The sequence below is a fragment of the Podarcis muralis genome, chromosome 12 (genome assembly GCF_964188315.1).
Source record: "Podarcis muralis chromosome 12, rPodMur119.hap1.1, whole genome shotgun sequence".
Lineage (NCBI taxonomy): Eukaryota > Metazoa > Chordata > Lepidosauria > Squamata > Lacertidae > Podarcis > Podarcis muralis.
Window position 1 is genome coordinate 20,099,670 of NC_135666.1, and position 15,562 is coordinate 20,115,231.

The following is a 15,562-nucleotide window of genomic DNA, read 5'->3' on the forward strand; positions in this document are numbered from 1 at the left end:
AGGCTACACACGTTTTCATGTGAGCAAAATTCCATGCAACCTGACAAATTAAACTCATGATAAGGGGCATATGAAAGCAAAAAATGTCTACAGAAAGACACATAGGGCTTTTAATGAAAGAAACTGCAGAATGAAGTAATACTTAATTGAAAGCAACCAAATTTGAACAGTGGACAGATTTTGCTCAGACACCTGTTTTCAAAACCAAGGAGGAGAGTGTTGGCGGAAGTAAAAAATAGGTATATAGAAAGGAGAATTCCCTAGATGCCAAAATCCAGATTTGGGGGCAAGTACTCTTTGGTGAGAGAAGCCCTGCAGAGATTTAAAATCACAAAACATGCAGCAAAGTGTGGAGATAGACCTTTAAAATATGCTGTTGTGAGTTCCGAAACTTCCCTCTTCTCCCAGCAAAGCAAAAGACCAAAAGTCTAGTAAGTTAAACATTTGTTTACTTACAAACTCTTCAACATGTGCTTTTCCATACAACATTCAAAAAAAGTTGCACAGGAAGTAAAACTTGACTTAATTACAATGGTGAAAGTTCCTAAATTATTGTTATAGGAACTGAAGAGCGGCTTGTGAAAGCCATGTGGCTAAGCCAGAACAACCAGCTTAGACATCTTCACATGGTGAGTTCATCAAGTACACTGAGAGAGAACGATAAGCTTAATTGCCCATTTCCTCCTAAGGTAAGCGGCAGTGATGCTGCTAAGCCTGGCAGGACAGCTTATTCTATGGTATTAACCCCTTTATGCATTAATTAGACTTAAAGCATGTTGGTCATATAAGGCTGGTTGTCCCACAGAAAAAAACCTGAAAACTGGATTAGTCCTGCTACTTCTGAACACAACTGGTACTATTAACCCAACCCCAGCTCACAAGTCAATGGGTGTGGACACTTCATTTACATGGTAGAATGAGTGGCACAAGTCTCTTCTCTCTGCCATACAGGTAACTTCTTGTATGAAGCAGTAACTCTATCAGCACTAGGTAATATAGGGTGGGGGAGATGATCTACCTGAATCAGGACCAAAAATAACTGTTATTTGAGCTAGCAGTCAACAACTGTTCCCTTTTCTTTCATTTTTATGCAGAATACAGTCATTTCAGTGCTGTGCAATTTTGTAAAAAGTTAATATATTGCTATGTTTGCAAGGTCTTTTTAGGTAGAGACACTGATGATGACACATACCTTCATCTTCCCAGCAACTGTTTGCACTTCCTTCTCTTTCACTGCGTTCTGGTAATACTGCATGGTCTTTTGGCAAGTCATCATCTGGCACGCTGTTATCACAATCTGCTGCATCTGGTATACTTTCCTCTTCAACAATGTGCAATTTGTCTTCGTCATCTGAATCAGAATTTGTTTCTACGATGTTATTGTAATTGGTAACTGCAGAGAAACAAAACGAAAGATCAGTGTAACTATGCTGTTTAGTACCTTTTGGTTTCCAATGCGTACTGACAATCCACTCTATCTGTTGACTTCAGAGGGCAGGCCTCAATTCCAGACAGGCAGCAGAATATTATTGTAATCAATGTTAAAACACATTCTGCCCATGTTCAGAGGCAGCTCCCCCTTTGAGTGACTCAGATCAAGACCTGTAATTATGACAGTTCTATTAAAAAATTATGCAACGGCAAGAGATCCACAGCAGTTCCTACAGTATAATTCAGTATAATCCAGAGTGTATATTACTACAAAGCTAGTAATATATAATACTATGGCTTGGCAACAGCCATGAGTGGCACTGCCCAAGAGGCTTGGGGACGATGCAGGCAGCTCTCAGTATGACTTCAGTTAGAATATTGTTGTATTTGCACTAACAATCAGAGTATGTTAATAATGGCTAAGAGCTTTTTAGAAATCAAGTAGCAGAGAGCTAGATATCTCAACACAAACTGCTGCATAGCAGTTGCATCGCACGCCTCCTCTAAATGTATGCTACTTTGGCTTCCATGATGGAAGAAAGAATGGATTTAAGAAAAGAATTTAAAATTAGTGAATAAAGTTCTACAAAGAATCAACCCGCCAGTCCCATTTCAGATTATTTTCAGCAAATTTCTTGTTGGCTTTTATTTTTCATATGCATATGACATGGGTACTTGCATTAACTAGGTAATTTCAATTTGATTATACCACCCATGGGCAATAGGGATGTATCTGAATGCTTGAGGGAACAAAAAACAAATTAGATAAACTTAGAAACCAGATCCCCCTAAGCAGACCCCCCCCCTAGTGAGCATGCTCAGAGGGTACGCACTGCTGACCAGGAAGGAAAGGAAAGAGAAGTGCTATAAAACAAGAGGGGATGGCGTATTGTGTAAAGACGCTGCTGACTAGCTGGGACACTGAACAGGAGCACCCCACACGGCAATGTTTCCTTCAAAGCCAACTTGTAAAGGGTATTAGTCTATTTTTGAGCCATCAAGCTAATACTGTTACAGTTCTACCACACATTACCCTTTACAAATAATTTATTAGGGATTTTGGCTTCAATAACCAGAAGTAAAGCTGTTTACCATACCAATCTACAAAGCCAGAGGCTACCGCTCCCTTAAACATAGTACTGCATGTCCCCCCTCCATCCCTTTGGTAATACACGACCACAAACAGCACTTTTGATTCGTCAGACATAGATCCTCCTTCAGCATATGAAACCATGAGTCTATGGTTTCACCTATAGCTAAGATATTTTGATGGTTGCCTGCTTCTCAGAATGAAAGATTAATTATGTAGGAGATCCAGTTATATCTTCAGTCTTTTACCAACCAAGCACCCCACCCCCCTTTAGGGAAGCTGAACTGAATTGGCACACACACATGTACTGTATTTGATTTGACCAACGGTGCCAGAGGAAGGGTGCATAGTACTTTTTAGGGACGCAGGTGGCACTGTGGTCTAAACCTCTTGGGCTTGCATTGCTCTCTCAGCTCCTGCCAACCTAGCAGTTCAAAAGCACACCAGTGCAAGTAGATAAATAGGTACAGCTGCAGCGGGAAGGTAGACGTTTCCGTGCGCTCTGGCTTCCATCACGGTGTTCCGTTGCACCAGAAGCGGTTTAGTCATGTTTGGCACATGACCCTGAAAGCTCTCTGTGGAAAAATGCCAGCTCCCTCAGCCTGAAAGGCGAGATGAATGCCGCAAACCCATAGTCGCCTTTGACTGGACTTAACCGTCCAGGGGTCCTTTACCTTTTTTTTTTTTTAACCTTTGCATAGTATTTTTCTTACAGTACCCATTTGTTCTTATCTAAAAGCATATCCCCCAAAGTGCTACAGCTCTGAGCAAATTCAGAGCCCCCACCCCTGCTTTCTGAAGTAAAAATAAAAATATTGGGAGATCCAATCATGGTTCTCACGCAAAACATGCCCAGAGAAACTGGTCAAATCTCATCAGTTGGTTGGTGTGCAATCAAACAAAGAAAAATTGTAAGTTATTTTTAGTCATTATTGAAGACTGTCAACGTACTGTCACCAGATAGAATATTACATGCAGCATCACTGGATGTAGCTGGTTATAATAAAATATATGTTTATGATCATGTCTTTGTGGTGGTATAACTCCTACCACTCCTTCTCCCACCTCCCCTCCAAAAAATCCCTAAATTATATTTATCAAACATAAAGGTGCCTTATTCATAGTCTTTCCCATATATAAATATGGGCACAGCTTTTGAAAAAACAGGGGCTAAGAGACAATTGTGAGCCTGGCACATGAAGTCTCCCTGCTTAATCCTATCAATTTCCAAGAGTAAAGAAATATACCAGGGAGAGAAAATTGTACGGCTGAAAACGAGCAGCTTATCAACGGTCAAAAAATTATCTCACAGGCCCAGTGAATCATCAGCAAAGACTAGGAGTTAAAGCAGGATGCAGAGCAAATAATCGCTGTCTGTTCTAACATGCAATGATGCAAGTCAATACAAGGACCATAGGGGAAGCAAACATTCACCTTTGCCCCCAGAACACCAGCTATTTGACCTGGGAGAAAGTTATATCCTTTCCCCAAAATCGGACAAATACTCGCAACCTGAGCATGTGGAGCTACAGTGAGGGGGGAAAAGTATTTGATCCCATGCTAAATTTGCCTGTTTGCCTTCTGACGAAGAAATGACCAGTCCATAATTTTAATGGTAGGTTTATTGTAGCTGTGAGAGACAGGAAAACCCCCAGAAACCCAGAAGACAAAAGTCAGAGATTGATGTGCATTATAATGAGTGAAATAAGTATTCGATCCCTTTGCAAAAGATGACTTAGTACTTGGTGGCAAAACCCTTGTTGGCAATTACAGAGGTCAGACGTTTCTTGTAGGTGGCCACCAGGTTTGCACACATCTCAGGAGGTATTTTGTCCCACTCCTCTTTGCAGATCCTCTCCAAGTCAGTAAGATTTCGAGGCTGATGAGTAGCCACTCGAACCTTCAGCTCCCTCCACAGATTTTCGATGGGATTAAGGTCTGGAGACTGGCTAGGCCACTCCTGGACCTTAATGTGCTTCTTCTTGAGCCACTCCTTTGTTGCCTTGGCCGTGTGTTTTGGGTCACTGTCATGCTGGAATACCCATCCTCGACCCATTTTCAATGCCCTGGCTGAGGGAAGGAGGTGCTCACTCAAGATTTGACAATACATGGTCCCGTCCATCATCCCTTCAATGCGGTGAAGGTGTCCTGTCCCCTTAGCAGAAAAACACCCCCAAAGCATAATATGTCCCCCTCCATGTTTGATGGTGGGGATGGTGTTATTGGGGTCGTAGGCAGCATTCCTCCTCCTCCAAACATGGCGAGTTGAGTTGATGCCAAAGAGATCGATTTTGGTCTCATCTGACCACAACACTTTCACCTAGTTCTCCTCTGGGTCATTCAGATGTGCATTGGCAAACTGCAGATGGGCCTGTACATGTGCTGTCTTGAGCAAGGGAACCTTGCGGGCTCTGCAAGATCTCAGTCCCTCACGGCGTAGTGTGTTATCAACTGTTTTCATGGTGACTATGGTCCCAGCTGCCCTGAGATCATTGACAAGTTCCCCCCGTGTAGTTCTGGGCTGCTTCATCACCGTTCTCCTGATTACTGCTACTCCACGTGATGAGATCTTGCATGGAGCCCCAGACCAAGGGAGTTTGACAGTTATTTTGTGTTTCTTCCATTTGCGAATTATTGCACCAATTGTTGTTACCTTCTCACCAAGCTGCTTGGCAATAGTCTTGTAGCCCAGTCCAGCCTTGTGCAGGTCTACAATCTTGTCCCTGACATCCTTGAACAGCTCTTTGGTCTTGGTCATGGTGGCTACTTTGGAATCTGCTGGACTGATTGCTTCTGTCGACAGGTGTCTTTTGTACAGGTACTGTAATGAGCTGGAATTATAGGTGAGTCCTCTCCCTTACAACAGGTGCTTCTAATCTCAGCTCGTTACATATAGTGAAGATATCAGGTAGCCTGACATCTGGCTGGTGGATAGGGGATCAAATACTTATTTCACTCATTATAATGCACATCAATCTCTGACTTTTGTCTTCTGGGTTTGTGGGGGTTTTCCTGTTGTTTTCCTGTATCTCACAGCTACAATAAACCTACCATTAAAATTATGGACAGGTCATTTCTTTGTCAGAGGGCAAATGGGCAAATTTAGCAGGGGATCAAATACTTCCCCCCCTCACTGTATCTGCTGTGTCTTCCATGATAAATACTGAATTGGGACACATCTTCATACTATGTAACATCCAAATTCAAGTTAAGACAATCCTAATGCCCCTGAGAAGTATCCACACCTCTCACTGAACGATAGCAGTGACAATAAACCCAGTGGAATTTAAAAAATTGCACTGAGAGATGGAGAAACAGCATATCCCTTTAATATATGTGCAGCTTTTGAGAGATTGGTGTTAGCAGCAAAACAGGCAAAAGCAGTAAACTGGGAAGAAACATAAAGCAGGGAAAACTGAAATCCAACAGTTATAGGGAGAGAAATAACACTGGGAGTGAAAGGTGAGACACGTACTACATACAGTCCCTTGATGATCCAGTCCTTGATCCAGAGAAAATGCACCAGCCTTAATTATAACTGAAACTGTTATAATTTCAGTTAAGTGAACAGTTATTTTTTAAAAATTCAATTATTTGGTTCAGACTACTTTAAGGGCAACTGAACTGTTGGAAATAGAAGATCGAATACTTCATGTACCAACTACAGTCGAAGTATTGCAGGAGATTCTTAATCTCTCTGAATTAAGTTATCCCTGGAAAAAGAGCTCTCAAGAACATGAAATGTGTTTGGCTTTAAGTAAATGCATATTTTTACCCTTATTGAATCAATTTCCCTTTGAGCTTTGGCTAGATAATTTGCACCTGAACTGCAGTTTGAGTAGAAAGAGTTAATGCCCTCCTGCACCTACGCCAATTTCTTCTCCTGCCTGACCCCCCATGGCACTTATTTAAAAACACAGGCAAATGTGAGGATTTATTTAAGATACAGTTCAGCCCTAATGGGTAAATCCAGTCCCAAACTGACCATAAGAGTGCATGCTATAGAGAATGGTATCTCTAATCATGGCTGAATTACATACATAATTTTAGTTACAGATAGGTAGCCGTGTTGGTCTGCCATAGTCAAAACAAAAAAAATTCCTTCCAGTAGCACCTTAAAGACCAACTAAGTTAGTTCTTGGTATGAGCTTTCGTGTGCATGCACACTTCTTCAGATACTACATATAGTCAGTTTTTGCCTGGCTGGAATGTGCCTGGGATATCTTCTTCAGATATCTGAAGAAGTGTGCATGCACACGAAAGCTCATACCAAGAACTAACTTAGTTGGTCTTTAAGGTGCTACTGGAAGGAATTTTTTTTGTTTTATACATAATTTTGTTTCTTTAGGTACAACACTAGGGTTTTGAATCACACAGTTCAATAATGTCCAAGAAGTCAATCATGGAGAAGGAACTTTGGCACTGAATCAGCTGGTTTTCAAAACAGGGGTTAAATATTTTATCACAGCTCAGTGCTGTTTCCCCAGCTGAAAATACAGTACTGCACAATGCTATCAGAGGTCCTTCCAAGATTTCCTGTGCCCATTAAAGCTAGGAGATAACACATGTGTAGCATTTATGCATTGCACTGCAGTATCCCTGTTTGTAAAGATCAGACCAAGGCTGCCTTTGCTGCTGAATTCTCATTTTATGGACTTCATGGCTTGACTCAATGCAGATTAGCTCACTCATGGATATTTTCTATGGCAATGACACACATTATTAGAAGCAACTGCCACAAAAAAACCCCTCTGCATACAACTGGACCAATCTATCCAGTAATAGATTTTCAATCATCAGCCATGACACAACCTTTTGAGAAATGTTCTCTGTTGCAGCTTAAGAGAAGGGGCCCTGAATTTCCCAGCTCTCAACGCTAACTTTCAGCTGTTTAGAACCACATGGTTATTCATGTGATCACTGATTTGCTCTGTTGATTGCTGTATGCATTATGAAAAAATAACATTAATCACTGAGTACTTTCTGTTGACAGTGGAATAGTGGCTTGTTTCTCTTCACATCTTTCTTGTGCATTGTCTGTTTTAGGAATACACACGGCTTCTGGAGTCTATTTAGAAATCTAAGTAACTGTTTCCACACACATCCCCCCCCCCCCGAAAAAAAAAGGGGGAGGGAGAGGTGAGTTTCCTCACACATGAGCAGCTCAGTCATGTTTGTGTATAAAGTTGGTGTAAACTGGGCCATATACTTAGCTGCAGCTGGGAGCCGTTTTTCTAAAGGATGCCAATAACTTTCCTAGTAGTCACAATTACTGTCTGGATCACTTTACATCTCCTTATGATCAATACCATAGAGATAGCTTTAGGGCCACAGCAGTCCAGCACCCAAGAAGTGAATGCATAGGTCCGGGCAGAAGACATACACAACATTTTCCAAACACTAGAGCTGCACTGGAAATATTCTCAACATGTTCAACAGTACTTATTAATATCCAGGATTCAACTCGGGGTGTGTGTGTCTTCAAGCAAGAGTTGAATGAGCATGGCAGTATCTGGCTGGTTTCTTTTTTTTTAACTACTCCCAAACCAGTTTTACAAATACACCACACTGATGGACAAATGTGTGAATGTTAACACAGCACTTTTAAACATAAAGCAAGGGGGAAAGAACTAAAATAATGGCACATATTCACTTGAAATATTGATCATTCTACTCGCAAAGCTGGAGAAGGCAAAGCACACCTTGTTTGAGAATTTGCTAGGTGTTTTGTTGTCAGATGTGTACAAAATATACTGAGAAACACTTTCTGAATGGTACTTCTTTCTTAACGTTGCAGTAACTGAAATGGAGCAATATCTGAAATATTCTTTCTCTTTTTTAATCTGTTTGAATAATTATGATCCATACTGTCAGGGGTTCAGGAGCAGAGGCAAGGGCAAGGGAGGAAACAGAGAGCGAAGGGGAGGAGGCAGAAGAAAGGATGAGCGATGACGACGACCCGAGATCTCCGAGTCTCTCCAGTGAGTCGGAGGATTCACAGAAAGGAGCACCAGTGGCCAAGGCAAGGGGGGAGTTTAGGGGGGCACCCCAGGGAGATAGAGCCAGAGGGGAATCAGAGGAGAGCAGTTGGAGATCGGGTCCAGCGTCACCGCCAGAGAGCAGGGAAGAGGAAAGGAGCCAGGGGGCAAGCGCTGGCAGCTCACAGCAGGAGGGAGGGCACGAGTCAGGGGTGGCCACACCTCCATCTGGGAGCGAAGAAACGGTTAGACGGAAGGTGGAAGGTTGGGCGCGCGCGCCAAGTTCAAATGCACAGGAAGGAGGCGCAGTAGGCAGCCCGGAAAGAGAGCCGGGTCCTAAAGCCCGGCGCAAGGAGACAGGAGAGTCCGGGGGGTCAGCGTCCGAAGAATCCCGGAAGGAAGAGACCCAGGGGGGCAGAGGGACCCAGAGAAGAACAGTCAGGCGGAAAAGGTGGAGCAGGGCTAGGATATTAAGTTGGTGTACGAGGGGCGGAGATTCAGACGGAGCTTCGCCGATCTAGCTACTAGACGTAGGGTTGCACGCAGCAGCTTGAGAATGGAAACTGTAACTCAATAAAGACTTTTACTTAATGACCGTTGGCTAGCGTGATCCTCTGTGAGCTAGGATCTTGAAGCAACCCTGACAGTAAGCTCCGTCTCCTGTATGGTGGGCATCTACAGCCTCGAGGAGAGGAGAGAAGCAGGTGCCTACTAGTGAGCTCACGAACGGCAGCCGACATGACGGCTGAACAGCAGATAGCGGAACTCAGAGAAGCAGTGTCACAGCTGAATGCCGAGGCTCTCGCATCCAGGAAGAGAGAGGAGGACGCAGCTGCCGCCTACAGGGATCTCCAGGTCAGGTTGGAAGTGCTTACGAAGCAAGGGCAACAGACACCCAAACCAGAGGGGATTGGGTTGGGGAGACGCACAGGCGGTCTGGTCTCTCACTTCGATGGGAACCTGCAACAGTATCCCAATTTTAAAGCAGACGTACTGTGTGCACTGCAACTGCTGAGTAAAGATTTTAGAGATGAGCAAGAGAAAGTGGGGTTCATCATGTCTTATTTGCATGGGGATGCCAGAGCATGGCTGCGCAATTTATGGAGGGATAACGATCCGGCGCTCCAAAATGCGAATGCCTTTATTAAAGCGATGGATGCGTGTTTTTTATCAAGCCTTGACGTGGATCTTGCTCGGCAACAGATTCATGGACTAAAGCAGGGAAGGGCCAGCGTACGGCAGTACCATGCCCGCTTTTTCGCCTTGGCCAGTGCCCTAGAATGGGACAGAGATGCGACCCCTGTAAGAGACCTTTTCTGGGAGGGACTAAACAGCTCTGTAAAAGATGAGATTGCGAGGGGGGAGAGACCCCGGACCACCCAGGAGGTCGTGCAGAGGGCGCTGGCAGTGGGGGTACGGCTGGAAGGACGTCCGTGGAGCAGGGATGAAGGGCGTGGAGGGCGCGAACCAGCCAGGGGCTCCTCCTTCTTTCCCAGAGAAGCAGCACGTACGCAATCCACGCCTCCGCCAGGGGGAGGAGCTGAACCGATGGAGGTTGGAGGTGCCAGGGCTCAGTCAGCAACCAGAGCCCTAGCACCAGCAGCAGTGAAAGCGAAGCCTCCTAGAGGGAACAGGAAGTGTTACGTCTGTGAGGAGCCAGGGCATATGGCGAAAGAGTGTCCCCAGAGGCTCCACAAGCTCACTGCAGCCTCAGCAATGGCGACTGCAGCAACGCAGCAAGGAGAACCACAGCAGGGAAACGACGCTGTCTGGCTGGAGGAAGAGGCACTGGGGCCCAGCCAGACGTATTAATGATGCAGTCCCCAGAGATTTTACAGCCCGTGAACCCCCTCCCGCCCAAACCAGTGGTGAGGCTCACCGCGTCGCTCCAGCTGCCCAATGGCATCACCATGGACGTGCCAATCACCATTGACTCAGGCAGCAATGCGGACTTTATGGGGCAGGACTTCGTCAACCAGCATGCTATACAGTTGCTGCCGGCCACACTGCCCCTGCAGGTGGTCACGGTGGATGGCAGGGAGCTGCTAGGAGGGCAAGTGGTGCAGCAGACGCCACCGATGGTGATGCGACTTGGGAATCACCAAGAAGTCATCAGCTTCAACGTCACTCAATTGTCGGACACGCCCATTGTGTTGGGCATGAGTTGGCTGGACAAACACAGCCCAACGCTGGCTTGGTACCAGAGGCAGCTGACCTTCGGCTCTTCCTTTTGTGCTGAACACTGCATCGTGCCCAGGCAGGAAGGAGAGGAAGAAGAGTCACAGCTACTGCTAGGCACGCTGCAAGCGATTCCCCACAAGTACGCAGAATTTTTGGAAGTTTTCTGCGAGAAGGAGGCAGACAGGCTACCCCCTCACAGGCCATATGACTGCAAGATTGACCTGCTGCCAGGGGCGGCGCTGCCTAAGGGGAGACTGTATTCCATGTCAGAGGACGAGCTGCAAGAACTCAAGGAGTTCATAGATCATAATTTGGAGCGCGGTTTCATCCGAGAGTCCAAGGCGGTGGGAGGCAGCCCGGTGTTCTTCGTTAAGAAGCGGGATACGCCCCAAAAGAGGCTCGTAGTGGATTACAGGACCTTGAACAGTGTGACTAAGCCGTCGGACTTCCCCATGCCCCGAATTGACGACCTCCTCGCAAAGGTGCGGAAGGGCAGAGTGTTCACCAAACTGGATCTGCGAGGTGCGTACAACCTCATTCGCATGCGGGAGGGAGACGAGTGGAAAACAGCCATGTTCACGCCACTGGGGACCTACGAATATAGAGTTATGCCTTTTGGATTGCAAAATGGCTCCCACGTTTTTCAAGCATTCATGCATCACGTGTTGGCGGGACTTCTCTACAAGACGTGCGTCTGTTTCTTAGATGACATCCTGATCTTTTCGGAGTCGCAACAGGAGCATGACAAACACGTCAAGGAAGTACTGAACAGGCTGAAGCACCATAGGCTCTACGCCAAGCTGGAGAAGTGCCAATTTGACGTGACGGAGGTGGATTTTCTGGGCTACAAGCTGTCTGACAAGGGGCTCGCCATGGACAGCGCCAAGGTTCGAGCGGTGTTGGATTGGAAGAGCCCGCGCAACCGGAAGGAGGTCCAACGGTTTGTCGGCTTTGCGAACTTCTATCGCAAGTTTATCAAGGGCTTCGCTATGCAGACGGCGGCCATCACTGACACGCTTAGCTCCAAGAAAAAGAAGTTCATTTGGACAGAGCAGGCGGAACAGTCCTTTCAGGCACTCAAGCGTCTCTTCGCGTCGGAAGAGCAGCTGCTTCATGTCAACCCCAGCAAGCCGATGAGGGTGGAGACTGACGCCTCGGACAGAGCCGTGGGGGCGGTCCTGCTGCAGAAAGACCCGCAGGGGGTGTGGCGACCGGGAGCGTTTTACTCCAGGAAGCTCAGCAAGTCCGAGCAGAACTACACCATATGGGACAGGGAGTTGCTGGCCATTCATGCAGCGTTCAAGGCGTGGAGGCACTTTCTGATCGGCGCCAAGCACACGGTGCAGGTTTGCACGGACCACAAGAACCTAGAGCACTGGCGCACGGCACAGTTCCTGAACCAGAGGCAGATACGTTGGGCTGAGTTCTTTGCGAACTTCGACTTCCGAATAGAGTATGTCCCGGGGGACACCAACATCATGGCGGACGCTCTCTCCCGCAAGCCACAGTATCTGGAGGAAGCAACGCCAGCGGCCGCCATGCACATCTTCGCACCAACAGTGTGGGCGTGCGCCGCGGCAACCGTGGATCTGGAGGCGGTGCGACGAGCGTTGCAAGGGGACTCCTTCGCGCAAGCAAAGATCTCAGAGGTGCAAAGGGGCAAAGCAGCGGCCGACGGTTTCCAGCTAAGAGATGGATTGCTCATCCGTAAAGGGGCCATCTATGTGCCGGGAGACGAACTTCGCGCCAAGGTGCTGCAGCTGCTGCACGACGCGCCCACTGCAGGGCACTTCGGCAAGGAGAAGACGGTGGAACTAGTAGCCAGGGATTTCTGGTGGCCTGGAATGAGAAGGGAGGTCGCGGACTACGTGGCGAGGTGTGACACCTGCCAGAGGGCGAAGCCAGTGCTTAGACCGCCGGCCGGACTGTTGGAACCGCTGCAAACTCCGGCCGAACCTTGGGAGAGGGTGGCCCTGGACTTTGTCACGGATCTGCCCAGCTCGAGGGGCAAGACGGCAGTGCTGGTGGTGGTGGACTTGTTCTCCAAGATGGCACATTTCATTCCGTGTGCGAAGGTGGCCACGGCGGAACAAACCGCCAAACTGTTCATAGACCACGTGTTCAAGGTTCACGGTCTGCCACGGTCTATTCTGTCCGACCGGGGGCGGCAGTTCATATCAAATTTCTGGCAGCGGCTGATGGGCTTCCTGAACGTCAAGATCAACCTGGCGTCGGCGAGACACCCGCAAACCAACGGGCAAGCAGAACGGGTCAATGCCATCATGCAGCAGTACTTGAGGTGCTATGCAAATCAACAGCCTGCGACGTGGGTGGATTACCTGCCGCTCGCCGAGTTCGCTTACAACAACACGAAGCACGTGTCCACGGGGGTCACACCGTTCTTCGCCAACAACGGGAGGCACCCCAGAACCTTCCCGGGACTGGAAAGGCTGGGGGAAGGGGAGCCGCAGACGGCAGATGCGTTCGCGTCGGAACTGCAGGAAGTCCACGATCAGCTGAGGCGCCACCTGGAGCTGGCCAAGCACGCATACAAGGTACAAGCGGACAAACGCAGAAGGGTTGGCGAAGAGCTACACGTGGGGGACTGGGTCTGGTTAGCAGCCCACGCAGTGCCGGCCAGGTCGTTGGCCAAGAAGAAACTAGGGCATAAGCAACTGGGGCCCTATCAAGTCGAAGAGCAGGTCAACCCGGTGGCCTTCAGGCTGGCGCTTCCGGAGGGTTCCAGAATGCATCCGGTATTCCACAGATCGGTGCTCACGCCCTACAAGGCACCGCACAGGTTTCAGGAACCCGGAACGGCGCAGAGTCCGGCCAGAGACAGAACAGGGCACGCAGGAGTGGCACAGAAGGAGCGCATCAACGAAGTCACAGAGATTTTGGATTCCAGATGGGGGGAAGAAGGGGTAGAATACCTTCTCGCCAGGGAGGGCACCCCGGCCAGTGCGAACAGTTGGGTGCCGGACTACGCCTTGGACGAACCTCTGCTCAAAGACGAGTTTCATGCCCTCTTCCCACATAGACCGATGCCAGCAGACTTTTTCGACGACTGGCTTTTCACACCCACGCTTTCGGGCAGCACGTTCCGGGGGTTCGACTCTGACGAGGACCCGATACGAGACGTCCGTTCCCCGGAGGGGTCGCCCTCGGGATCTGCCTCAGAACCCTCGTATTGGTGGGACGACAAACCAGAGGAACAGTGGCGCAGGAAGTGGCAAGAAGGTCCAGGCCGAGCAACGCCGCCTGGAGGAAGCGAGGGAGAGACGGACATGGACATTTTCGGGGACGATCCAGGTTTCGAGCACGGCGGCACAGAGATGGAAGCAGAGGTGACCGTCGTCGACGAGAGAAGGGAGGAAGAACCGGAAGACTTCGGAGGGAGGCCCGCTACGGGAACCGAACGGTACCCGACATTCGTCTCCTTGACGCAGCAGCACCCAGCTCCAGCACCGGAAGGAGGGGAAGGGGGAGTGGGGGGCTTCGAGGGGGGGATGGATGTCAGGGGTTCAGGAGCAGAGGCAAGGGCAAGGGAGGAAACAGAGAGCGAAGGGGAGGAGGCAGAAGAAAGGATGAGCGATGACGACGACCCGAGATCTCCGAGTCTCTCCAGTGAGTCGGAGGATTCACAGAAAGGAGCACCAGTGGCCAAGGCAAGGGGGGAGTTTAGGGGGGCACCCCAGGGAGATAGAGCCAGAGGGGAATCAGAGGAGAGCAGTTGGAGATCGGGTCCAGCGTCACCGCCAGAGAGCAGGGAAGAGGAAAGGAGCCAGGGGGCAAGCGCTGGCAGCTCACAGCAGGAGGGAGGGCACGAGTCAGGGGTGGCCACACCTCCATCTGGGAGCGAAGAAACGGTTAGACGGAAGGTGGAAGGTTGGGCGCGCGCGCCAAGTTCAAATGCACAGGAAGGAGGCGCAGTAGGCAGCCCGGAAAGAGAGCCGGGTCCTAAAGCCCGGCGCAAGGAGACAGGAGAGTCCGGGGGGTCAGCGTCCGAAGAATCCCGGAAGGAAGAGACCCAGGGGGGCAGAGGGACCCAGAGAAGAACAGTCAGGCGGAAAAGGTGGAGCAGGGCTAGGATATTAAGTTGGTGTACGAGGGGCGGAGATTCAGACGGAGCTTCGCCGATCTAGCTACTAGACGTAGGGTTGCACGCAGCAGCTTGAGAATGGAAACTGTAACTCAATAAAGACTTTTACTTAATGACCGTTGGCTAGCGTGATCCTCTGTGAGCTAGGATCTTGAAGCAACCCTGACACATACTTTCATAATATATCAAGGTGGCTTACAAAAAAAAAAAAAAAAAAAGGACATTTGCTAATGCACAGATGCAACACAAATTATTCAGTCCTAAGATAACAAAAACACTGCAGGTACATTTTTACCACTTTATTATCTGATAGTATAGTACAGGGTAAAGGGCCACATGCCTTAGTGGGCGGGACCAGAGGGAAATGTGGGCGGGCCTTTTTTTGCAATGGGCTAGTTTATACATACACCTCTTTCTCCCCTCCACCCAGGCACATTCCAGTCAGGCAAAAACACTGGAGGTCTAAAAGTAGGAGTCGTGAGGGGTAGGGCCTGGGAAAGTCTTAAGGGCCAGATCAGGGGTCAGCAAATTTTTTTCAGCAGGGGGCCGGTCCACTGTCCCTCAGACCATGTGGTGGGCCGGACTCTATTTTGAAAAAAAATAAAAAATAAAAAAAAAAAAGAACGAATTCCCATGCCCCACAAATAACCCAGAGATGCATTTTAAATAAAAGCACACATTCTACTCATGTAAAAACACCAGGCAGGCCCCACAAATAACCCAGATGCATTTTAAATAAAATGACACTTTCTACTCATGTAAAAACATGCTGATTCTAGG

At 48.3% G+C, this 15,562-nt stretch overlaps 1 protein-coding gene across 3 annotated transcripts in view; it reads right to left on the reverse strand.

The window, feature by feature from the left end:
* Positions 1 to 15,562, reverse strand: part of ZEB1 (zinc finger E-box binding homeobox 1) — an 86,413-nt gene that overhangs the window by 31,082 nt on the left and 39,769 nt on the right. For all 3 annotated transcript variants that reach the window (XM_077936800.1, XM_077936801.1, XM_077936799.1), the window contains exon 2: positions 1,193 to 1,393. In XM_077936800.1, the coding sequence (XP_077792926.1) occupies positions 1,193 to 1,393 (201 nt within the window). The remainder of the gene's footprint in view (positions 1 to 1,192; positions 1,394 to 15,562) is intronic.